The 27201-nt window shown below is 42.0% G+C and overlaps 1 protein-coding gene across 1 annotated transcript in view; it reads left to right on the forward strand.

The window, feature by feature from the left end:
• LOC144783922 (extracellular calcium-sensing receptor-like) overlaps positions 1–27201 on the forward strand; it is a 123370-nt gene that overhangs the window by 48859 nt on the left and 47310 nt on the right. The window contains exons 3-4 of the mRNA XM_078662657.1: positions 13786–13962; positions 26542–26760. Coding sequence (XP_078518783.1) covers positions 13786–13962; positions 26542–26760 — 396 coding nt within the window. The remainder of the gene's footprint in view (positions 1–13785; positions 13963–26541; positions 26761–27201) is intronic.

A 27201-nucleotide genomic window follows, 5' to 3' on the forward strand; every position in this document is an offset into this window, starting at 1 on the left:
AATGTACAGAACCTGGGAAGAAAAAACAATGAAATATTGGGCACAACGCTCACTTTTTTTTGCGTAATCCCGCGCCCCGCACACGCCCACAGCACACGCCCACAGCACACGATATGAGACATGGCATGAAGGGCGGAACGTACCACACGCCCCCAGCGTTTGTCACGACCCCAGCACACGCCGACAGCACAACGCAGACACGCCCACAAGGGACTATTTTGCTGGCACAGTTCTTTTACCTTTTAAATGTATATGGTGTGCGTCTGAATAACCTATGTCCTTCTGCTGCAACTGCCCTTTCCAACGCTGTATTGGGTGTTGTGATTGGTGCTGTGGTTCCTGAGATTACCCGCCTCAAAGGTTTGGGCTCTCTCTTTATTATATTAGTATAGATTAAACCCTTGCCCCTCTCATACAGCATGAGCATACACTTGTGTGAGCACCAAAGGGTGAGCCTCACTCTTAATATAGCAACCCTGGCAGTCGCTACTAGCTTTCCATTCCACACAGGCCGGTATGTTCTAGCATTTCGTCCCCCCTTAAATATGAGGCCAGACCCCGAATGTTCCTTTATTGTAGACTCCAAACTGCCACATCGTGTGGTGACCCCTCTAGTTATGGGTGCCACATTATTTTGCTGTGAGATCAGTGAGTCCAGCCCATTTTCGAGACATGCAAACGTGAAGGCATTCTGTTAATCTTCACTGAGTGGTTTACTTTTGGGTCTTATTTATTCTCTGTTAGCCCCTGATTTACTTCTTTAATTGAATTGGTGCCCTGCGTTCTGCACCATACTTTTCTACAACATGACATTTGTTGAGCCTTGCTACTGGTATATTAGCACTCTTTGCCTTTGTCAGCATGCCGGGATATCTATTAATCCCTTGCCATCTGTATTTACAGCCGGACCCTAAGTATGCCATATATCCTTGTGTCCTGTGGACACTCTTGCCTCTGTCTCCCAACCACACATTTGTATTCATCTGCCTTCTGATTTTCTAACTGTGGCTATTTACCCAAAAATTGATCTTTAGCGGAATCCTATTTTAGTGACTTTCAGTGAGTCTCTCACGAGTTGTGACATCTATGTAATAACACTGTGCTACCTTATTTACAACCAGATTCCCCACTGACAGCCGGATTTAATGCATTCTTTCGGTTTCATCCTTGCCTAGGGAGCAATTTTAAGACTCAACCTATCATCCTCAGACTATTTTAAGTGTCGTGAACATCTTAATTATTTATATCCTTAGCTAAATAGCTCTGAAAATAAATTTGACACTCTGTTTTCCTCCAGTGTTTTCATTTCCTCGTAGCCTTTGATGTGAATCATATCCCAGCCTTCTGGATTAGACTTGTTTGTCTCTATATAAACATAAATAGTGGATAAATGCAGGTTCATGCAATTCCCATTAGATGTATGTGTTATTGTGGAGTAAAATCAATTTTTGGAGGCTGAAATATTTCCTTCAAAATCAGTATTTGTATTCTGTTTTCTACCTTTGAAAAGTGTCTTTACCTGACCATTACTCCAAAGCTATTGGAGGTAATAACATTTCTTCCACCGACACTTTATCTCCAAAAATCTGTAGATCATTCCATGGTTACCACTGCTGTTGTTTTTACTCCACATGAGTTGATATGCAGTTAATTTTAATCCCACTTATCAACAATTTCCTAGTCTTATTTTTGGAGGTATTTACCTCCAGGATGAAGCTGGAGTTAGTAACTTCTTTTTACTTCACTTGCAAGGATTGTGGTCCTTTCATCTCAAGAAAGTGGTTATATCTCTGTCATTTGTGCATTTTATCATAGAATACATGTTTGTCAAAATGTCAGCAATGGGTGCAGGTTCGAGGAACAACATTTTACATCTCGTGCAAAGGGAAGCGCCTGTTCAGTCTGCTGACATTTGGTGCTTTATTATAACCAGAGCCAGTGGAATTTGATGGCAAGAGAGGGACAAATCCTGTGGCAGGATTAAGTAAATTATGTAGCCATTAAAGACCAAGGGGCATATTTACAATAACTGGCGCATCCCTGCAAATCAACAGGGATGCGCCAGTTATTGTGCGCCACAGCTCCGCCATTATGGATGCGCCGCATTTATAATGCGGCGCACTATGGGGCAAAAACGGCAGAGATGCGTGACGCATCTGTGCCATAAAAGTGACACATTGCTGGAGTTGCGTCACAAGCGCGACGCAGCTCCTGCAATGCTCTGGGGGCCCTATATTGTTAATGCTGCGTCAATCCTTACGCCTGCTTCAGGCAGGCGCAGGGTTGTGACGCAGCATGGGCCTAAAAGCGACTGAGTGAAATCTTGTAGATTTCACTCAGCCACTTTTAGGAGGCGTTCCTGCGCCGGAACGCCCCCCCCCCCTGCACAGGAACGCCTACATGTGGCGGCGGCGCAGGGCATTACAACGTGATGCATCTCCCAGATGCATCACGTTGTAAGTACCCACGCACCATGGAGCAGGATTTGCGCCGCCGCTGCGTCACAAGAGTGACGCAACGGCGGCGTAAATGAGGCGCAAGGGGCTTGTAAATCTGCCCCTAATTATGCATTCACAATGCTGCATATTTTGTTATTATTAAGGCAACAGAGGTCCCTTACAAATAATAATGCTTAATGAATAAATATAGACAAAGTCGTTGCTATATTCGAAAACGACATGCCCAGCCGGGCAGAGGTCTTGGTATTTACTTTTCAGTCAATGTATAACATGAATAACACACAATATACAAGACAGGGCACAAGCCTGTACCCAGTCAATCACACAAGAAATATCAGGACAGGGAACAATTAAAGGTAACAAACAACATGTAATTAAGGCCTTGCATTATTTTAACAAAAGGAGAAGGGAAAATGCTTACCTGGCTATTCATTTTCTGTACATTCCAGGATGGTATCAATTCCATCTAGCAGGATCCATAATCTCAATCTCTTCCAATTCAAAATTACAAAGGTTAAGGTCCAAGGGACACCTGCCACCTGTCCATTTAGCGTGCTGCTTTGCCTTGCCATGATCTTCATACTTGGTGGTGAAAATGTAATTTACCTTTTGCAGAATAGTGTATGCGATACGATTTTTAACATGCACAGATGTATGGATGGGACTGTTTACCTAATAAAACATCCTAGTCAACAAGCTGCTTCAAATATTGTTAAAAAAAGTAGCCTTCCTTTTTCTATATAGATTTGCATTGATCATGTTTGCAAACAGATTAACTTCTACCGAGTAGCCTTTATTTCAATAACTGATCTGCCAAACAAGCCTCTGAACAGAATTTTTTTTTCTGTTTTCTTCTCGAACTGAGGGGCATATTACCAAGCAATAGCGATAATTATCGCTATTGCTTGGTTAGAGATAAAATCTTACCGCTAAGCTGCGGCGATTTTTATCGCAGATAAACCTTGGTATTACCAAGGTTTATCGCAAATGCGATAAAAAACGGCCGCAATGCATGAATATCGCTGAAAAGTCAGAGATATTCATGCATTACCGAGCTAATGCTCTTAGCCATGTTATCCACCTCCCATTGGATAACATGGCTAAGAACTGCTCAGGGCAGGTGTTAGCTTTTGGAGATATTCGCGCTTAGCGTGAATATCTCCAAAAGTTGGTAATAGGAGATAGCGATGTTAGCGACTGTATCCAGTCGCTAACATCTTGGCACGCCCACTTTGCATATCATTAGTGATAAATATCACTGACATGCAAAGTGGGGCCCAAGATGGTCGCTATCTCCTACTAGCTGTCGCTAACTGGTGTTAGCGACAGCTAGGTAATAGGGAGATAATTTTATCTCCGCATTCTTGGCTTTTAAAGCCAAAAAAGCGGAGATAAACCCCCCGATAATATGCCCCTGAGTTTTTCCGGGAGCAGATTTAAGAATGATTATTGGCAGCAAAGTTCACAGGCCAGATTATCTGTTACCATACAAACATATAAACATCCCTGCATGCATTGCTTTTTCCAATAATTTGTAATGGCTGCTAAACAAGCCCATCTAAAATATCGACAGAACGACAACTCCCTGCAGAACACTTAATTGGAACCTTTAAAATAGGTTCATAAATAAAATTGCACTTTATATGCTAAACTGTCGAAAGAGAAATGGAGATAATTAATTGCTCTTCTCTTTGAACAAAATAGGCACCTGAGTAGTTTAATTTGGGTCTCATTTGTTCTCTGTTAGCCCCCAATTTAATGGTTTAATTGAATTGGTGCAATGCGTCCCGCACCATACTTTCCTTCAACGTGACATTCGGTGAGCCTCTCTCCTGTTATATTAGCACTCTTTGCCTTGTCAGCATGATGGGACATCTATTAATCGAGTGCCATCTGGATTATCAACTAGACCCTACGTATGCCGTAACATCCTTCTGTTCTTCTGGTACACTTGCCTCTGCCTCCCGACCACAAATGTGTATTCATCTGCCTTCCATTTTTCTAACTGTGGCTATTTACCCAAGAATTGATCTGTAGCAGAATCTAATTTTAGCGACTTTCGGTGAGTCTCTCACGAGTTGTGACACATCGTATTGGCTTGTTGGCAATTCCGTACTATGTATTAACACAGTGCTTCCTCATTTACAGCTGGATTAGAAGCATTTATTCCCCACTGACCGCCAGATTTGATGCATTCTTCCTGCTTCATCCTTGCCTTGGGAGCAATTTTAAGAATCAACCTATCATCCTCAGACTCTTGTGGGTGTTGTGAACATCTTAATTATCTATTTCCTTAGCTAATTAGCTCTGAATAGTAGGTTGATGGTCTGTTTTCTTCCAGTGTATTTATTCACTCGTAGCCTTTGATGTGAATCATATCACCATCAAAATCATGAACACCATCCACTCCGGCTCACCGTCTGACCCCTGCCCGCACCACATCTTCAACAAAGCAAGCTCCGCCATCGCACCACATCTCTGCAAGATCATCAACAGCTCCTTCGAGACCGCCACCTTCCCGGAGAGCTGGAAGCATGCCGAGATCAACGCCCTACTCAAGAAACCCATCTCCCTGCTCCTGTTCCTGGCGAAAGTCAGCGAGAAGATTGTCAACAAGCATCTGACCTCCTTCCTCAAAAAGAACAACATTCTGGACCCGTCCCAATCTGGATTCCGCAGCAACCACAGCACCGAAACAGCCCTCATCACCACCACCGATGACATCAGGGCCATGATGGACAACGGAGAAACCACAGTCCTCATCCTCCTGGACCTTTTGGCCGCCTTCAACACCGTCTGCCACCACACCCTCCGCGCACGCCTCCACAACGTAGGGATCCGTGACAAAGCACTGGATTGGACCACCTCCTTCCTCACTGCCAGAACCCAAAGTGTCCGCCTCCCCCCATTCCGCTCTAAAGACACCAAGATCATCTGCGGCATACCCCAAGGATCGTCCCTCAGCCTGACACTATTCAACGTCTACTTGGCACCACTCGCCAACATCATTCGATCGCACGACCTCCACATCATCTCATATGCCGACGACACCCAGCTGATCCTCCCCCTCACCAAGGCCCCCTCCACTGCCAAATCCAACCTCCACGAAGGAATGTAGGCCATCACCGAATGGATGATGAACAGCCTCCTGAAACTGAGCTCGGACAAGACCGAGGTCCTCATCATCGGATCCACCCCCTCTACCTGGGAAGACTCATGGTGGCAGGCCACACTAGGAGCTGCACCGATGCCCACTGACCATGCACGCAACCTGGGAGTCATCCTGGATTCCGCGTTGTCAATAACCCACGAAGTAAACGCCGTCTCCTCCTCCTGCTTCAACACTCTCCGCATTCACCATAAGATCTACAGATAGATCCCCACTGGTACCAGAAGGACGGTCACCCAGGCCCTGGTCAGCAGCAGACTGGATACAGCAACGCCCTCGACGCAGGAACCTCAGCCAAACTCCAGAAACAACTACAATGCATACAGAAAGCTTCGCATGCCTTATCCTCTACATTCTCTGCCACAGCCACATCACAGCCCACCTGAAAGACCTGCACTGGCTCCCCGTCAACAAGAGGATCCCCTTCAATCTCCTCACCCACGCTCACAAAGGACTCCACAACACCGGACCAGCGTACCTCAGCGAATGACTCACCTTCTACACCCCGAACCGCCAGCTTCGCTCGGCTGACCTTGCCCTCGCCACCGTCCCCCGCATCCACCGAGCAACCGCCGGCGGCATATCGTTCTCCCACCTCGCCGCAAAAACCTGGAACACCCTCCCCATCCGCCTACGTCAGACCCAGGACCTGCTGGCCATTAGGAGACTCCTCAAGACCTGGCTGTCTTTGAGCAGTAGCAGCACCCCCATCCCCCCACCGCCTTGAGACCCTCACTGGTAAGTAGTGTGCTCTACAAATGAACTGATTGATTGATTGATCCCAGCATTCTGGATTAGACTTGTTTGTCTCTATATAAACATAAATAGTGTATGAATGAAGGTTCATGCAATTCCCATTTGATGCATGTGTTAATGTGGAGTAAAATCCATATTTGAAGGCTGAAATATTTCATCCAGAATCAGTATTTGCATGCTATTATTTTCTTCCTTTGAAAAGTGTCTTTACCTGCCCATTACTCCAAAAATAGTGACTTTCGGTGAGTTTCTCACGAGTCGTGACACATCGTGTTGGCTTGTTGGCAATTCCGTACTATGTAATAACACAGTGCTTCCTCATTTACAGCTGGATTAGAAGCATTTATTCCCCACTGACAGCTGGATTTAATGCATTCTTCCTGTTTCATCCTTGCCTTGGGAGCAATTTTAAGAATTGACCTATCATCCTCGGACTCTTGTAGGTGTCGTGAACATCTTACTTATTTATTTCCTTAGCTAAATTGCTCTGAATAGTAGGTTGATGGTCTGTTCACTTCCAGTGTTTTTCTTCCCTCATAGCCTTTGATGTGAATCGTATCCCAGTATTCTGGATTGGACTTGTTTGTTTCTATATTTTCTTTCCATCTTACACACCTGTTTTCTATCTGGTCCTCAATAGCACAATTTGTGCACTTTACGGATCTTTTCTTTCACATCTATGGCTCTTTTTGGCTCGATGAAACTTATCTTAGTCAATGGTTTTTCACAATATCTAGTGACTCTTTCCTTGGTGATGAGCCACAGTCTCTGGTTACAAACCGTTGCTTGCACCTTTTTATACACCCTTTGTTTTATCATTTGCTTTCTTAATGAGGGCTTTATTAATTTCTTGTGTAATACACACTTGCAGCTACTTCTGATTGTTATTAACATGTGAATTTCTGAAGAAGCTGTTGTGCCAAAACACGCGAGGATATTTGAACAAAAGCCACATGAAGATTGATTCTAAATGAAATGTATTTATTGTAGTGTCTTTGATCATCAATCACCCTCTGTTGTTGATGACAATGCTACTGCGGCATACATTAGATGTACTCTGCTGCCCTAGGAGTGGTTGTGTTTTTAATGAATGATGATGCGAAAGTAATAGATGAGTGCTGTAAATTTTTTAAGCTTCATGAAGAATACATTGGCTCAATAATGCTTTTAATATTTTCACTATGTTCCATAATAAGGATTCAAAACTAAATAATAAAAACATGTTCTTTATAAACCCTCTGTGCATTTTTCTCTGTGCCCTCCCTCACCGGGAGGTAGTCTGGAGTAAAATTTTCTTCGCTCCCGCTCACCAACTTGGCATTGGCGAGCGTGTATCTCTAAATATATAAGGCCTAGGACGTCAAACTCTGCTCTGCTAGCAGAGTTTGCACAGTTTTTCCCACTCTGACCCTACCAAGACAGTACACTACTGGACCTGTGAATAACTGTGCGAGGAGAAAAGACTGTTCTGCTACAACTATTGCCACTTTGGCTGATTGCTGCTCTGAAGGAGCTTCTTGCTGCTTTGTTGAACTGCCCTGCTGCCTACTGATCCCTGCCCTGCTGAAGACAAGGAATGGACCCATCTCACTTGAACCTGAAGTAACTCCAAGGACTTGCTGGCTTGTCCCCTGTCTATGAAGTCTCAGGGCCATCAAAGATTACCTACAAACCTCCTGCTGGTCTCTGTCACCTCTTAGTACCACCCTGCCTGAGGTGTCAATCCAGTCCTGGGCCTTAGAAGTAGGGTCTGCAGCTGTTTTCCCAAAATCAATATAGAGCCAATTTTGCACTGATCGGAAGCAATGCAGTGCCTTTTGATGCAGATGCAATGCCGAACTGAAGACATCCTTGCATAGCTCAATGACAACTTGAGGGTTGCCGATGAAGCCTTCTTTGACTGCATGGATTGGAACTGATGCATCACCTACATCCACAAGATCAATGATGACACAATGCCTCCCCTGCTCTTAGCACTGAGTCGTCAACATCAACGCTTGCGCCATCCAAGGCTCTTTGTCAGCGGGACCTACGTGAGCCCTATAGCCAGCCTGCCCTCCACCGTAGTCGGCCTAAATTTGGATTTTCACTAGTCTAATGTGACCTCAAGTCACTATTGACTTTTAAACACTATTTTTGATCTATTCTTTTAAAGTTCATAATTCCAGTTCTATGTGTTGGATTTTTGACATTTTTGTTTTCATTATCTCATCGAAATATTCTTTATTCTTCTCAACCTGTGTGGAGTATTTTTGTGAAACTTTCATTGTGTTGCAGAAATATTTTACAAATTGCCTCTTTAGATAGCCTGACTACAGGCTATATTTTATTGTGTATCTTACTTACCCTGATTGGGATTGTTGTCCCTGTTTGAACAGGGTGCATACCCCTGCCAACCACAGACCCAGTTTCTAACATGTACACATTGGATTGACTGATGTGATTGGTCTGGCTGCAATTAAGAAAATGTTGCAGCCGCCCTTTACATGGCTCCTGGACTCAGTCCTCGAGACCTGAAAGTGTACATGATAAGGGAAAAAAGGGAGTGGAGTAGGCCTACCCTGACTCCCTAGCACCTGACGATGAATCATAGAGAAACTCTCCAGTATCAAAATAAAAAAAATTAAGATGTCATCACAGTCTCACAGAACTCCTGTGGTACTCAGTGTGTCCCCCTTACAGTTCCACAAGACAAAAAACTACCATGCACCGGCTTTTCCCCGTAGAGAGATCTTTTTTGGAGATGCCAGTCCCTCCCCAAACCATACTTCACACAGCCAAAAAAACACCAAATGCTACCACGCACAGACGTTGCCCTGTATGGAGGTCTTTGCAGATAGGCCAGGCCCTCACCAAACCATACTACACATACTCATGTGCGGGTCAGTCGATTGCATGGGTGTTGAAGGCGGGGCCTGGCTAAAAGCCATGTGAGGTAGGACCTGCCTCAGTGTTGTGTCTCCACCTGTGGGGTGTTGAACATAGGGACTGGCCACAGGCCAGGTCCTATGGCCAACCCCAATCCCCACATGGCTGAAGGCTGTGCACAACAGGCAGGCCGACCGACCATTGGATGTTGGATGCAGGGCATTACAGCAGGACAGACCCTAAAGCCAACCTTAAACTGTGCATGGCCAAATAGGGTCGACTGCCCACAGGGTGTTGGACGCAGAGCCGCATGCCAGGTGGGGGGGTTGTGCCATAAACATTGGATGGACGGGAATGACATTTAGATAAGATTTTGCATTGAAAACAACTCTAGAATTCCACTAAATAGACCAAAGGTTAAAGCCGCGCTATAGTTAGTTATCATTAAAATATCCTACTTTACATAAAAAAAGCCTCCGAAATTCCCTGAAAAACAAACAAAGGTGAAAGTGACGTAAAAGTTAGTTTAAAATATAATCTAAAACATAAGGTCTAGATTTAAAGCAAATATAACTGGTACATTTCTGTGGTTTTTAATTTTAATTTCTGTAAGGTAAGATATTACCATAACTAACTAAAACGTCACCTTTGTTTTTTTCCAATGAATTTTGACTTTTTTATAGTAAAGTAATATTTTATTACCATAACTTAATATGCAACCCCCCTTGCAGGCATCCAAATCCACAAAGCTCACACCTGCTCCCAGCACCCCACTGACATCAGGCCCTAAGCCCATTCCCCACGTTTACCCAAACTTCCACTGTTAATAGTCTTCAACCGTGTGTGAAATGGGGTTGGCCACAGGGCCTGGCCTGCCCTAATTGACACCCATCTCACTTGTTTTCCTAAAAATTCTTTCCCAATCTCGCATGAAACTTCCCGGAGTAAGATCATCATGCTGGCTTCTGTGCCAGTCCTGTAGAATTGCAGCCCTGCAGAAACTTTTTTTAATTTTACTCTCCATAACGTACAGGGGCCATTTGAGATGTCATCGGTGATGTCATCAGGCTTATGACCTCAAATATTACATCACTTATGGCATGTGATTGCATTTGTGTAAGTTATTGTTAGCTCAGGTAACCATAACTGCAAAATGTACCAAATTGCATATGTGTAAGTTATTGTTAGCTCAGGTAACCATAACTGCAAATGTACCAGGTTTTGTATGAGTGAAATCTGAGCCAAAATACAACATCCCTATTACCTTTGGTTTTTTCAATGAATTTCAAAGATGTTTTAATTTTTTTTTGCTATCTATAAAGTCCCGGTAACCTATGTATTTTTCAGTGAATTTCTATGTGTTTAATTTTATTTGCTATCTATATTGTCCCTGTAATCTTTGTTTGTTTTTAGTGAGATTTTGTTTGTTTTATTTTCCAACTATAACCTTTGAAAGTGAGTGTGTGTGAGTGAGTGCATGAGTTTCTCAATGTGTGTGTAAGTGCCTGAGTCAGTCTGGGAGTGGCTACATGAGTGTCTTACTAGGTGTGAGTGGGTGCATGAATGTTTGAGTGGGTCTGTGAATGGGTGCGTGAGTGTCTGAGTGGGTGCATGAGTGCCTCACTGAGTATCTGAGTGGATCTGTGAGTGGGTGTGAGAGGGTCTGAGTGGGTTTGAAAGTGCCTCCATAAGTGTTTGAGTAACCATGGGCAGACAACCCCACTCCGCCCGCAGATTGTGCAGTTTTGCCTACACCGCGTTCCGCAGAGAAAGCAGAGTAGGCAAAACTCAGCAGCTCAGCAGGATTGGCACGCCACCCGCCTCCACCCCCCTATGATTAATATAACTAAAGAGTATATTAATAAGACTTACCTTTTAACCGTGGCATACCCGGGCTTCCCTTCTCCTCTTCTTCAGTGTTAAAAATACTGATAATAAAACTGCGCATGAGCGCACACCCGCTCATGCTCATTTCATACGAGAAATGTGCATGCACAGCCTTTTCTATTTATTTTCTGGTCTCTGTTTTGCCTTTTCTGCTCATTTTTCTGCCTCCTGCTTTCTCTTTCCGATTTGTTTATCTGTCCTCTGTTTTGCCTCTCCTACTTATTTTTCTGCCCTCCATTTTGATTTCCTGTTCATTTTCCAGCCCTTAGTTTTACAGTCACTGCCCTCTGTTTTGCCCTCTGCTGCTCTATTTTGCATTTCTGCTAATTTTTCTTTCCTCTGATTGGACTTTTCTGCTAATTTGTCTGCCCTCTGTTTTGCCGTTCCTGCTAATTTTTCTGCCTTTGTTAATTGTCTGGCCTCTTTTGTCTTTTTTGCTCATTTTCTACCCTCTGGATTTTCTGCTTGTTTTTCTGCCCTTTCTCATCCTCTTTGGCTCTTTTTGCTTTTTCTGCTTGTTTTTCTGTCCTCTATTTTGCCCTAGTCTGCTCTGTTTTGCCAATTTTTGCTAATTTTTCTGACCTCTGTTTTGCCATTCTAGTTCATTTTTCTGCCCACTGTTTTGATTTTTCAAACCTAATGTGGTGTGTGGGCTTCCTATTTTCAGCAGGGGCCTAATTATATTTTTACATTTAAATGTTCCTCTTTTGTAAAGTAACATTATTGCACAATTTAGTAAATCTTCTTCATGTTTGTTAAATTAGGATAATTTATTCAATTTACTATGGGTACAGTGTGCCAAGGGGCCATCCAGTAGACCCAGGTCAGTGCTAGTAATGGGTGCATGAAAAAATTGTTTCTGTGGTATATGTTGTTTGTCAAACATAATTTAGGCTGGGGAGGGCATTGGATTGAATGTGATGACTTTGTTTTACTTTTTTTTTTTACAAAGAAGTGTATATGTGGGGTAATATTTGATTTTGGGAGATGAGAATTGTTGTAAAATGTTAATAGCTCAGTTAGTTTTAGTTTTTGGCATTGCTGAATTATTGGTAGTATTTTCAGTCCTACAATGCCTCCATTGTCTGTCCAGTGTGTGTGCTTGCTACAGGCCACCATTTGTTTTTGTTCTCCATGCTAGGTGACCAGGAGGCCATTTTGTGTAGTCTGTGTCCATAGGCCTGTATGTTTTCTCTTTGTTCCCCATGCCTTCTTGCTTGCTGCAGTTCTTTGTCCATGAGGCTGGCATCCATTTTGTGCATACATCCTTTGCCCTACATATGTTCTTTCTTCCCCATGACTCCTTGCTTGCTGTTGTTCTTTGACCATGTGGCACTGGCTGGCAGCCATTTTGGTCATCAAGCCAGTGTGCTTTTGCCATAGGCTTGCATGTGTTCTTTTTGCCCATGCCTCCTTGATCATTGTTGTTCTTTGACCATGTGGCACTGCCTGACAGCCATTTCATGCATCCACCCAGTGTATTTTTGGATGTGAGATATAAGTCTAAGAATATGTTTGAGGAGCATTGTAATATGAATATTAAGAGTATGATTTTGATAAACAATGCGTATATATTACATGCATCCTCCCATATAAACATCAGTAATTATTGGTTTTTTAACTATCATTTTTATTTTATCTTTTATTTTTATTTTTTTACTGTCATTTTTTAAAGTACAGTTTTTTAATTTCCCTTTTTTAAATGTCATTTTTTGTAATTACATGTATTTTTTCATTTGCCTCGGTCACTTCAGATGGATCTGTATCATTCATTTCCGTAATGATTATTCCATTGACCCCTAGACTACATTGCCTGCCGTAGGCGCACACTAACCTCCATTTTTTTTAAAGATGACTATTCTATTTACCCATGCAGTTCCCTGAGTGCCAAAGGTGTCTCCTCTAACATACATGGACTTAAAGGCAAGAGGTCTATTATTCTGTATATGGTGTGTTATCCTGATGGGGAAATACATTTTATGGTATGATGGTGTAGACAAAAATGCCATGTTTTACTAAATGTTTTTTTGCTTGTTTGCTTTCAAGTGCACAAGAGAAAGGACATCAGCCACAGTACTGCCAGACAGAAGGCCTGGGCAGTAACGTCACATGTCTGTGCTACAATCTCTTCCACTTTTGCAACTTACTGCATCTGAGAGCTTTAAGATGGCCCCAAAGAAAGATAGTTCCAAGAACGTGGTCAGTGAAAAGAAGCACCTTCCGTCCAGTGGTATGTCAGCCCAAACCATTTTTTGCCAATGCCATGTGCCTGAATCACTGGCATCTGGAGAGCAAGCTGAGAGCAGCACTACCACAGCCACAGCACTACCACAACCTAAGTCCATGCCAATGTCTGTGAGTGAGGTGGCCAATACAATCATGGCAACACCAATGAGCAGTGACGTAGAATTGCATAGGTCCCTTTTACCAAAGTTGCACCCAATAGTTTCAGGAACCGGAGCAAAGTGAACAGTAGCCACAGTCAGCAATAATACATCTTACTGATATTGAAGTACAACAGGAGGTCAAGCTTCCTGCTGAGGAAGAACCTCATATTTTAGAATCATTGGCTCCAAGATCTCCAGCAAGGAAAAGGAAGGGTACTACTCCACCATCTTCTCAAAGCACCACTTCTTATGATGACAGGGACATGGAGTGGACCCTGGCAGAATACAGGAGATGCTAGGAGTTACAAGGAAAAGGAAAGTTACTGAAAGCCTTAGAATTTTGGAGGGGGATGATGATGATGGGAGAGTCATTGTGGAAGGTGATACAAAGGAGTCTGGCATTGCTATTAAACCTGCTTCAAAGGATGTGGCACAGGTAGCATCACCCGCTCCCATATATGCAGAGCCCCCACTGAGATCTGCACTAATCACTACCTCAGAAGAAGTATGCATTGCAGAGAGGCAATTAATGCATGCCTGCATACCGCCAGTACTTCTTGAGGTTTTAGCAGTCGCCCAGTAAAAAAGTGCTCCTCTCCAGTTTGAGACTTTTTATGGTTCGTAAAGAGGAGGAGCACATTGCAGTATGCAGCATTTGCAACATGCAGGGAAGCCTGGTGCAAATGTTGGTACTGGAGGATAAACAACCCATATAAGAAAACACCATGCAATCCAGTGGAGCAGACAATTAAAAATATTGCTGACCGTGGTTTTGGTGGTGAAGGTGAATAGAACCAGGGAACATCAGCTAAAAGTTCATTCAACCATGGTGGGTGGTGATGATGAGGAAGAAGATGGTGATCTCCTCATACAAAGCAACCCTGTACCTTGCAGTGAACCAGCAGATTCAGCCACCTCAGCAACTTCACAGTGGCACAAGACTCGGAGTCAGATGGATACACCACAGCATACAGTGACTGCCCCACCAAGACGCTCACTGAGTCTACCACCACCTACTTCTCTAAGGTTGCCTGTGTCATTGGCCGCAGAAAAGAAGAAAAAAATACAGGCTACAATTACAAGCATGTTTAGGCAGGAAGGACCCTATGACCGCAACCACCCATTGGCACGTTTGTACAATGGGAAGCTAGGAAAAATTAGCAGTGGACCTCCTCCCTTTTTCTTTTGTGGAAGGAGTGGGATTTTTAGAATATGTGGCAGCCATATCCCAGAAATGGAGGCTTCCAAGTTTGACTCATTTTGCCAGAGTTGCTGTTCCAGCACTGCATTACGATGTGCTCAATTGGTTGGACAAACCTTGCAGAAAAGAGTTGTTCTCACTATCCATCTGATGGCAGACATGCAGATCAGTTGTCAGGCAACTGATTACATGTGCATCACTGTACACTGTATCTCTTTAGCAGGGGTAAAGCAAAAGATATTCACAGGTCTTGGCCCTGTAAATGGTTTTAGGACCATTCGGAGGCATGCAACAATGACAATTTTTGCAGACTAGAAATTACACACAGCAAGGTGTATGAATGGCTGTGACCTAAATGTCTCATAATTGGATTTGTTGTTATGGGCAATGGAAGTAACATAGTCAAGGCCGTGTCAGATTATGACTATTTCAGTTTCCTGTGTTTGGCCCATTTCATCAACCTAGTGATGCAAGATTTTCTCAAAAAAGAAGACATTGTGAGCAACATCCTGACCACCTGCAGAAGAATCTGCACTAATTTCAGCCAATTATTTAAAGCCCGGAAGCGATTATTCAGCCTGATCATAGCGTACTAGTTAAAGCCCTGACGCAGGAAGTTTCAACACGTTGGAACTTGACCTATTACATGTTGCAGCATCTGTTTGTTTAATACAAACAGATCAATGACTATGTCATTCAAAGAGGATGTGATGCAATTGGATAATCTATGACCATGGATGCAGAGAAATGGGGTCTAATCAAATGCCTGACTCAGATGCTACTCCCTTTTGAGGTTTTTGCATGGGAAGTTAGCAGGTGTGAACGAAAACACAGAAGAACATGCGTTTGTTGAGAGCTTACTCTTTTGATTGACTTCCAATGCAAGGTTGCAAGACAACATAATCTCATACAAAGAGTACAACTATGCCACACTACATGATCCACTGTACAAAAATGCTGCTCACTTTCATTCCTTTTTCTGAAGGGGATGTTGCAAGAATACAAGAAGTGGATTATTGAGCAAGCCGGAAACCTGGAAGACGAAAGGCTGGAATCCCAACCCACAGGTCTGGGGTGCTGCCTTCAACTTCCAAAGATGTCAGTCTTGTCTCACAGCAGCCAACAACACCATCAACCAGAACACCGGCAATAACAGCAACTGAAGGACCCTACCCAAGCCAAACTCTGCATTGTATTGGTTTCAATTGGCAGGGTTTAAGTCCAGTGCAGAGGCAATTGAAAAAGAGCTTGAGCAGGTGGCAGCACCAATGACCAGGGGATGTTCCAGGAGTATCTGGATAATGCCAAAGAGGTTTATGTGGATTGAAACCCATTGATGTATTTGTATGGGAAGATGCACCAATGACCAGAGCTCAGCAGACTGGTAATAACATATCTGGCTTGACCTGCAGCCAGGGGTTCTGCTGAGTGAGTTTTCAGTGCAGCTGGCTCAGTTGTTATAGTGCGAAGAACCAGTATATCACCTTGCAAAAAATAAAGAAAATAGCTAGTAGAACACTATGTTTGTGTCAGATTTATGCTGACCCCACCATTCTTTTGTCACATATATTGCCTGATTGCATTTGGACCAGTGTGCAGTGAAGAAGCCTCTTCAATTCCTTCATCACTTTGGAAACAATGCCTATCCTTTTTTGCATCACTTTCCAGCAATGTCCCAGACATTTTTTGATTTACAAGAGTGCCAATATCAAATTCCAATGTGTTGACTGCTTCAATGATGCATTTGCGTACCTACTACCTAACCTAACCGTGCTTGGATTGGAAGAGGTAACTACACCTCTTGCAATGGTAAGTGCAATGGTAAGTGAGAGATTGTAAGTGTTGATTGATGATTCATGTGGTAGCATACTGAGAGGGAGGGTGCTCAACTGTAATGTGAGAACTTGATTGAGATGATCTTGGAGGTGGTTGACCGTTACAAACTTACGTAGCGAAAAGAACCTGTCCGGTCCGCTTATGATCCTTCTTTTTTTCATCCCCTATGAGGTCTGCCCCAGACGATCATTTGATTTGCAAGACTCTAAAATTCAAATCTGTTGCTTGCATCAAAGAGGAAATAGTGTACCTACCAACGTGCTAGGATTGGAACAGGTGGCCAGTGCACTAATGAGTAACATATTACTGAATGATTGTGAGGGATGATTGATGATTCATGTGGTGGTAGACAGTGAGGGAGTGTGTTCTACTGCAATTCGAAACTTGATTGAGATGATTTACTGTATGGGGCTTGAATGATGGGTGATCATATTTTCACAGAGGTAATTGGCCCATTAACCAGATTTGCTTGCAAGGTACACTCCTCTTTTTCTGGTTTTTAAGAGACCAGAACAGTCCCTTTAGTTCACAAAAAAAACCTGTAGAAAGTACTGCATTTCATTTAAACTGCTTGTTCTTCAACAGCAGTGGACTACATGTTTATCTTACTCGGGTCGTGACCGGGACAGAGTTACTTGGAGTCAGGAGGAGGATAGAAGAACTCTGGGCGGGACTACCTCATCAACAGCTAGAAGAAATAAGTCTTCGACTTCAAAGGGAAACCATGATTCTGAGGCCTAGTACTCATCTATGCGTAATGGAGGGAGGTGAGTTAATTTGTGAAATTCTGTGTGTGTGTGTTGTATTGTTGGCAAAAGTGAAACTCTGTGTCCCCTTGTTTTTTGCTCTGAGTCTTCACATTAACTGACCTTCTTTCTGTCCTTCTCCTTGACTCTAAAATATAGTTTCTGTATTACAATCTACAGGCCTTTTCGTCTCCTGCATGAACAAGAGGCAAACGCTGAGTTTCACACTCCTGCATACCTACCGGACCAGCCAAAAAAGGCACCCAAGAGTGATGGACATTCCTGAGGAGAATGCAGATGTACCACCCAATTTTGCAATATAGTATCATTTTTCATTTAGAAATCATGCTTTTAGAACTAGGTGGGTTTACTTCTCCATATTCTGACTTTTTCAAACCCAGAAGACAGAACATTTAGATATCTGATAACTTGGATTTATGGGGCAGAAGGACTGTTTGCAATGCATTTAACTGTACTATGTCATACTAATTTCTGTTTTCTTGCACAACAGAGTGATGACGATTATGTTCTGCTCATCGCCTGGATGAATATTGTCCTTCTGCAGTGTTTGTCTTTGTCACACCTTTCCTCAAATCCCCTTTCCTATGAATTCATCAAACCCCTAACTCTCTTCCCCCAGGCTGTGTGATGAACTGAGGTGTGACCTAATTTACTCTGTAAATGGATCCCACACTTGGTGGAGCACATGTGACAAAAGCGACACCAACTCACTGCAGAATCTTCTGCCACCTAAGCAATAGCCCACACTGGCCTCTTCTACCCACCCACTCATAAAAGTGATCCTTATTTTAAATATAGAAGAACATCAGTCGTCAGCATCATCATTCAGGCCTTGTGTTGCAGAGACCTTATCTACTCTAGACTTTAAGTCCACTTTTCATGACTCAAAGATTTCGTAATGTTAGTTTTATTTAAATACTAGTTCCCCATTGCTAAGAAAAAATTACTGTTGCTATTTTTTGGTATTTTTTGCTTCATCAGTTATTCTTTGTTGTGCCATGTAGTTGTCTGGTCTCAATTTTGTAAAGATGTGATATAATTTATAACCTTATTAGCTCAGTGTTTTTATTTCCATTTAGTTGACTGCAATGAATAATCCTTCCGATTAATGCTACAGTCGGAGCTCACCTGGCTGGGAGTGGGACTGAGCTTGTAAAGTTGTGATGACTGCCCTGTTATTGCTTCATCTTTATTCAAGTAAGAGGACTGGGGAGTGAAGTGAATTAGTTAAGATAGTAAGTAAGCAAGTAACTGCTACTGCATAGGAAAATATTTATCTAGATCAAAGGCCTGATGATGCAGCTTCCCTGTTCTGACATGGCGCAGGGAAAAGACAAACAGGCTAGGGAAGGAAAGAAGGAAGAAAGGAAGGAAGTAAGAAAGGACGGAAGTAAAGAAATATAGGCCATTGCAGCATCCCCTCAATGGTCAAGATAGTTACAGAGGTATAACTAGGTGGTATGCACTTTCATAAGAATATTAGAAAACACAGGCTGTGTGAAAAAGCACCAGTGAAAGTAAAAGTAACAAAGAAATAAACTACTTCAGGCATAAATCGTGAATAAATAAAAATGTCCCCTTTATTTTTTTTACAAAAAATCCACCCTTTCCACCCTCAACAGTCCCACCCTCTTCCCCCAAACAAACTGACCTATCCCACAACTATTTTCCAAAAAATGACCCAGTCCCAACTCCCTTCCCAATCTCTTCCCAATCTCTAAACCCACAACAAGTGCCTCCCACTCACATTCTTTTAAAGGGTTAAAAGAGGGCATTGTTGATTTGGGTCTTGGGCTGGTCCAGGCTCCAGTATATCATGTCCATCTGGCTCTCCATACTTCTCTCCATGTGTTTCCAGTTACTGCAGGATGGGCTGCAGAAATGTTCTGTCTGTGTCAGAGTGGGGGGTGGCAGTAGTTCTAGTTAGGGCCCTTGACATCTGGCCATGTAATGGCGGGGAAGTTTGAGGCTGTGGCTGCACTGGGCCCACCTGAGAGGCAGATATTCCAGTCTCTTCTTCCTCATCTACCTGGTACAACAGCCACCGATATTCCAGGTGGATAAAGTTCAGCCTTGGCCACTGTTCAGTTGTACTGTTCAGTTTTGATTTGTAAAGGTCAGCCTTAGCCACTATCTCGTGCCTGTTGGGTGCTCTGAATGGACCAGCAGGGATAGTTATATCAAGAAAAACAAAAAGATAAATATGAAAAACTATAAATAAGGCTTTGTGCACACAATTGTGTTGAAGCCCTTGCTTCAACACATATACATGCCAATGACTCAGGCAGAGACTTACAGAAATCGGAGCCGATAGCACCTCGTAAGATTCAGTCCATCAATGCACAAGATCTACTTACGTTAGAAAGCATTAAATTGGGGTATTGAAGTGGGAGGACATGCCTGAGTCTGATTCCCCATGAAGACAAGATATCCTTGCACAGTAAAACAGAGTTGGCCAATTCTGGGGTACTTCAGGTATTGATGGTAATGCCACTCCCCCTTTGAGTGGGGTTTTCTCTGAATTCAACAAACTCCAACTGTGAGGAGTTGTAATGACCCATACCAGAAGCCACACAAAGCAGCTTAATGATAGTACTCCTTTTGAGTATATCATGATTGCCACTGGATACATTGAATGGCGTAAACTCAAACTTGTTTGTGGGCAAATGCAGATGTGGGCTGCTTTCTGTATCATTGGTTCTTGGGGCGTGACAATAGTCTAGATGGGTCTTTTTAATTTTTCATAAACTCCCCCCATTCCTAGTCTTTACATCTTTTATCATCTACTATAGTACACCTACAAGTGCTCTCACGTGACTCATAGGTTGCAGCTTGCGCACTGGAAGGACCCAATGAAGCACGCCACCAAGGGAAAACCCTGGTGGGTAAGGGTTATCTTAAGAAAATGTCTGTTTTCTAACCATGATGGACGGACAGGCTCTTTTTGTTGGTTTACCATATTGATAGGAGGATGAGTCCCTCTGTCATTTTCCTCTACCTCCCCCTTTATTCTGATATACGCCCATTTATTCATGTTTTTAGGGTAGTGAGCACAAGCACTTTAGAACTGATTAGCAGTCGCCAAGCGCAGAGAGTCCTAAGGCCAACAAAAATGAATTCAGCAAGATAGAGGAGGAGAGGCAAAATGTTTGGAGGAAGACCGCCCTAAGGCTGACAGGGCTAACAATATATATTTGGGTTTCATGTGTGTGTGTGTTTGTATGCATGTGTGTGTATAATATATATGGTAAAATAACAGTCAGTAGTTCTGCATTATGTGTCCCTGGAAACCTAGAAAGTTTATTGAAAATGAGGGAATTGGAAATGAGGGAGTAATTGCAACAATCTCTCATGGACTTACACACTGGATTACACTTTTAAACTCAATGAGAGCTTCCTTGCTGCTCCAAAGGATTTCTTCAGACCTTTGCACGCATCTGAGTGAGTGTCTATAGCTTTGGATATGAACCTCTGGAACAGTATCTTTTTTTCCAGGTCTACTCTTTCTAAACTCCAAACATAAGGTTTCAGGTCCTATCCAGGGATGTCTGTTTGCCCTGGGCAAATTCTTTCATTAACCAGATGAGTGAAGAATGGCTTGGTGAGTGAGAACTCTTTCTGGTTTTGAAATATTAAGTAATATATTTTGGAACTTTAATGTTTGGATGATGTTGCATATGTAGCACATGCCATTCATCTGTGGAAGTCATTGCTGTTTCTTCCAAGGTACCAATGATCAGCTAAGTATTTCTCATAGAAACTACTTTAACTAATAGAAATCTAATTGTGCTGGTTTGTCAGAGCTCAGCACTATGTAAGTGGGAAGATGTTTTAACAAACTACAGTCACTTACATGGAATGACTCATTTATGGAAGACAAATCAGCATAATGATTTTACCATTCCATTGGAAAACTAAAACAAGATCTTTGGTCCAAGAAAGGAATCACAAAAAATCATGTGTTTTATTTACCAAAAAAGGTACTGTATGTGTCTGACCCGAATGAAATCATGAGTTATGGATAACATGGTATAATTGAGTGAGTTTGGTTCCTGTGGCCAACTTTCACCTCAGCGTCTTTAATTACAACAGTATTCCTGTGGCATGTTTCAACTGAGTTAAAGGACGGCTAAACACTGAGGTATTTTGCTTCTTATTCGAGTAACTGTAAGTCATCAATAAGTAATCCACAGTTTTCCCAAAAGATGAAGAAAAATATGCAAGCTTAAGTGTAGCTAAAAATAAATGGCCTACTGGCAGGGTTCTCCAGCCATTTCTGTACTACATGCTATTTATGTGCAATGAATGGCATTGACAGCTACTAATATTATTATTTCTGTATAATGAATTTATTTTTTATATGTATAATAATTCAACCAAGCAAAACCTTCCTAATGTGATAAGCTGGGCTGCTCACAGGTGAGCTACTCAGAGGTAGCTGGATTGCTGGAGACCCTGATTGTTACGCATAGCCTTGTCCTTCAGCAAAAATGATTGAAGTACGCCTGGAATGAGAGATTCCCACAGACTTGTCCATCATCAAAATCCAGTTCCCAGTAAAGCTACAAATCCTTCCCTCTCACCTTGACTGGCTGGCAACTTAGCATTAAATCTTCTTATCGTGTCAAATAAGAGGTCTTGCAGTAACAGATCTTTCTTTTGCTGCAGTACATACTAAGCCACCATTTGGCCTGATGCCTGGCACTTCACAACTGCTCACCATAGCCCAGTTGCCTACATAGAAAGTTCCTAACCTTCCCTTGCCCACAGCTCACAGTCCCAAATCCAGCTACAGCTTATGGTTCACCGGCCTCCATTACAAAGGAAGTCTGGATGTCTACCATACCAGAATCGCTACTAGCTTATGTCTATGATAGTTACTATCTGCCATAGCACCTTTGGGTACAATAATATTTTTATCTCCCAGCAGACTTATATGGCTACATGTAAGCTTTACATATATATATCTCAACAGATATTCTCCTATGTTGCTGCCCAATCCAACAACCAGTACCCTGAGAGGACTACATCAAGAAAAAGGTGCTGAGTGCTATTTTATATTGCTTTCATCAACCACCCCATTCATAAATGCAAATAAACAATTCAAAACACTACAGAAAAAAATCCTGACATACTTATTGCATATATATTCACACACACAAACACTGTGTAGCTGTGGCTGGAAAGGATAATGACAGAAATGTATGAACACACACAAATTTAAGTGTTGCCGTTCACAAACTATCAAGGCTAACTGTGTCTTGGGAAGCACATAAATGCCCACAGTCTCACCTGTGAGGGAGATTCACCAGTGCAGAATACTCCACAATGGTAGTGGAGATCTCTGTACTCATAACTGACTTCACTCGTACTTGGAATCCCTTTATAAATTTATGGCTGACATAAGTAAGGTAAACAGTAAACACACGTTTAAGACTAAATTTACCTTTGACCTTATGGGCCTAATTACGATGTTTGTCGGCGTTACCTCCGATCAACACTGTTTCAAAAAAGGAACACTGTTCTAAGAACCCCATTAGGATGCAACCGCACCATGACCACTTTCACATTTCAATGGGAGCTTGTGCAATGGCAGAAACCGCCCACAGCACAAGCTCCCATTGAGAATTAGAAGTTTGCAGTCCAGGGATGTTTCTCAACTGCAGACGGCCAGGGAGTAAGGGGGTCCCAAGTCAGTTTCTGACAGCGAATCCATTTCATAAAGGCCGGCATGGCTTGGCTGTTGGAAACCAACATCATCATCCCGATGGTGGAAACTCAGTCCTTAAAGGACTATGAGCACTTTCCAACTGGCCAACGGGCTCCTTGAACTCTGTTGGATTTCCCCACCAGTTTAAACTCTGACCAGCGTCATCATAATATGGTAGTTGGACTTCGAACCTACCATGTCAGATGGAAGGCCGACATCTTAATCAGGCCCTATGTTTCTATTTATGACAGGAACTATATTTTAGGATTCTTCTAATACTGAATCATGCATCAGGATAGAAGAGAGTAAAAGGGGGGTGCTGGTGATTATTTCCAGAACCCTATAGTAGTGCACCTCTTTTCTACACTGCAAATTGGCTGAAGCAGCAGGGATGGGATGTAACGTCAAAATGCCTCCTAACTTCTTCCTGTCAGGGGCTCCTAGGGGATATGGAGCAAATTCTTTTTACCATGATAAGGGAGGTGCAAGTCCCTCTCTATGTGGAGTATGAAAACTTCTCCCTGTTTGAATTTACATGTTGTTGACACAAGAAACACCTTAGCTCACACCTTACTGGACACCATAGCGGTATTAAGTTTTCAACAACTGTTATAAGCCCCAACCCTTCCCATGGGGCACATTACCAACTTGATTTTCTCAAATTCAGATTGGAAGGCAGTGAATGCCCATTCAACACTATTCTGGACAGATCATATAGTTATTCCTGTCAGTCTTACTGAGCCTTTTCATAATGTTAAGGGAAAGAATAATGAGAAAGATTTGGCAATTGTAACAAATTTAGTAAACATGATCTTACTAGCATTCTGGAGAAATCTTTGCCCTCCTTATGGGGCTCTAAGGAGGAACAAAATAATTTATGGCTCTGCTGTAAGTCAACCTGCAAATGTCATTCCTTTAAGCTGTTCACCTCAGCCCCTTGCTTTTTACACACTCTCATGAGGCAAACATTTTGGAAAATATTTTTATAGAGGAAATAGGAATAGGCTGTACTATGGAGGATAAGGAGGTTGATAAAATGCTTTACATTTGTGATCATAAAGCTATTAACTTTACTGATAGAATCAGTGCAGCCAGAAATACGCTCTGTCAAACTTCAGACTCAAATGAATTCCTTAATCTTACGACTTGCAAGACTAAATCTCCCTATCAGCAGAACTTTGCAATAACATCTCCACTATCTTGCTGAGAAAATTGAAAAATACAATAAACATAAGACTCTCAACTATGGTGTCCCTCGAGGATCGTCAACGAGTCTTACACTTTTCAATGAGTAATGACCCTGCTAGTCTCTATGATATAATAGTATTTCATATATGGATGATACTTATTTTATTCTGTTTAGTTCAAGTTGCTCACTGGATGAAGCAGAGATGTCCGAAGTGCAATTCCGATAAGCCAGAGTTCTGCTCCATGGACAACCCACAGATAAATTGGTCAAATATTTGGTCGCTGACCGAATTGGAAGCCCCCTCAAACCAGCATCCTTAGCCAACAATCTTGCGGTAAAATTCAATAATGAACTGTCTTTTCACCCCTAAATACTGGCTGTGTTCATTGAGAAAGACCCTAGACTTCCTTCCTATGGAAACCTTCAAAACCGTTGTGCACATATTGATTACTTCTAGAACTGGTTACATTTGTTCTCTCTAATCTCCCAAATGATCTATTCATTCACCTAGAATAGTCCAGAACGCAAAAGTCAGACTGATCCTCAAGATTCCCCAGAGACAATCCATAGCTCTGTCTCTCAAAAGATCGCAGTGGCGGTCAGTTAGAAAATGAAATCCTTTAAAATCTTCGGTCTTAGATCATAGGGCCTTTTATAAGATAACCCAAAAATATCTTAGTAATATGCTCCCTAATTATTCTCACCCTACATCTGAGAGATCATTGAAGCCACCTCCTGAGGACACACAGGTATCATTAGGGTGACAAGAGGCTATTGTTCATTTTCCTATCTAGCCTCCAAGGCCTGTAACGGCCAGCCACTTACACTTCAGAAGACTCTTGAAAGAATTTCAATTTGTAGCTCCATTTATTTCTTTGATTTGATTGATTGTTATGAAAATACATACCACCAATATCAAATGAGGTCCTGCAACTTTGAGGGGTCACCAAGGTAATTGTATAAGTGAATAAAAGCACTTGTGTAAATTTACTCCTAGGCTTTGTGGTAAATTTACTTCTTTTGACTACTCATGGTTTACAAGTGTAAATTTACTACAAAGTGTAAATTACATGTCTCTACCGCTTAAATTCAGCTACTACTAAAAACTTACCACATAAAGGCAGGGCTGTCTGCTGTTGCGGCACATATCTCCCTAGGGTAAAGTATAGGAAGAACTAAAAAAGTTAACATAATTGTAAAACAATGTATTAGTAAATAATGTAATATTATTTATAAATGTGAATAAACATTATATGTTTCTTTTAAATGTAAAACACAATAAAAAATGGTTATAGCACTATCTTACATTAAATTAAGTGACATTTACCTTTAATTTAAATTAAGCTATGATACTCTGTATGTCTTATTTAAATATAATTTGGTTAAAATTAAATTCAATATGTACATATTTTTAATAGGTCAAATAAATGTATTTATTTTAACAATGTTTCCTGTGAAGTTTTAGTGTAAGCCCTTAACCTTATTGTTTTCTGAAAGAGGATGTAGGAGTACCTGTGAGCAACAATGGGTGGTGCTGACGTACTCAAGGTCTGAGTTGGAGAATGTATATGACTAATTTGAGTACTTCATGGATGTAGTAACTTTAGAAAGGCAGCATGTGAATAGGAAAGGGTGGAATGTTTTGTGGATGGGTGAATGTCCCTCCAAAAAAAAGAGTCCCTTCCACTTCCTGAACACCACCTTACTTCTCACTAAGCCACTGCCATCTAGTTGTAAGCTCTTCCTATTGTCCAGCCACAACCACTCCCTCCCACATATACTACTAAACCATAGTCATACCTTCACAGAGCTCCACACAGAAAATATTGGAGAGTCAGAGGCATAGATTATGGTAGTGAATAGCATTTTGTATTTCGTGAGTAGCACTATTGTACTACTACTAAATGTAGTACTACTAAATGTAATTTGTGAATAGGCCCTTGTGAGCATTGGTATGTAGTATGTGAATAGCACAAACCTGCCACTGTTCACTTGTTAATTGCATACAGCATGCAACCCTTTCAGTCAGGGTACATGGTTCACATGCACAGTTTCTGAATTTAACTAATGAACCTGTATTTAGCAAAAACAATATCATATCCTTGATTTTCAAATTGCAAAAATAAAATGTCTGGGTTTGCAACACAAGGTAACTGTGGGTTGAGTGTGCATTACCTCAACATGGTTCCCCCTTTTTGCATGTTGTTATATTGTAAAATTTAAATGACATACACCTAGTGGAAATACCATTTTTAAAAAGATATAAAGGCAACTAACACTCTAGCTAACTACGTGTTTTCATTTGTCTGTAGATGTTTCACTATGTGAAGAATGTTCGCATGAAGAATTCAACTGCATTCTTTGATGCCAATGGAGGCATGCCACCTATCATTGATCTTGTGTACTGGCACATGACATCCAGCAACACCAGCAGCTTTGTCAAGGTGGGCACCTATGATGGAAATGCCCCAGCTGGTCACAAATTCACAATCAACGTCAGTGCTATCCAGTGGGGTGGAAAGTACACCAAGGTCAGAATCTGGTGATATTCTCCTGAGCTCACCTTACAAATGTGTTTGTTGTTAGTTTTTTACTCTTTTCTCATTAGCAAAGTTCAAGACTGAAGAGAGTGGGATGTGCAAGGTAACTATGGACACAGGGAGGGTATCCTTCCAGCACAAAACACTATGCTTATAAATCATTTAACACTTTTAATACTTTGTATGTGTGATAAAGAGACAGACAAGGCAACATTATGAGACTCTGTTATCAATATAGACTGAATACATAACATTAATGGTGTTTATAACTTACCTCTCGCTCAACGAGACATACTTTGATTAGCCCAAATCCTACCCAAAATCAGGCCTAGTCAAGAGAAGTATCCTTTCGAACTACATTATTGTTCCTGCAATACTCAGGACAAAAACGGAGAGCTTGATGTTCTTATTGAATCTTTGTTAACACTGTCT

The sequence above is a fragment of the Lissotriton helveticus genome, chromosome 10 (assembly GCF_964261635.1).
Source record: "Lissotriton helveticus chromosome 10, aLisHel1.1, whole genome shotgun sequence".
NCBI classification, from domain to species: domain Eukaryota; kingdom Metazoa; phylum Chordata; class Amphibia; order Caudata; family Salamandridae; genus Lissotriton; species Lissotriton helveticus.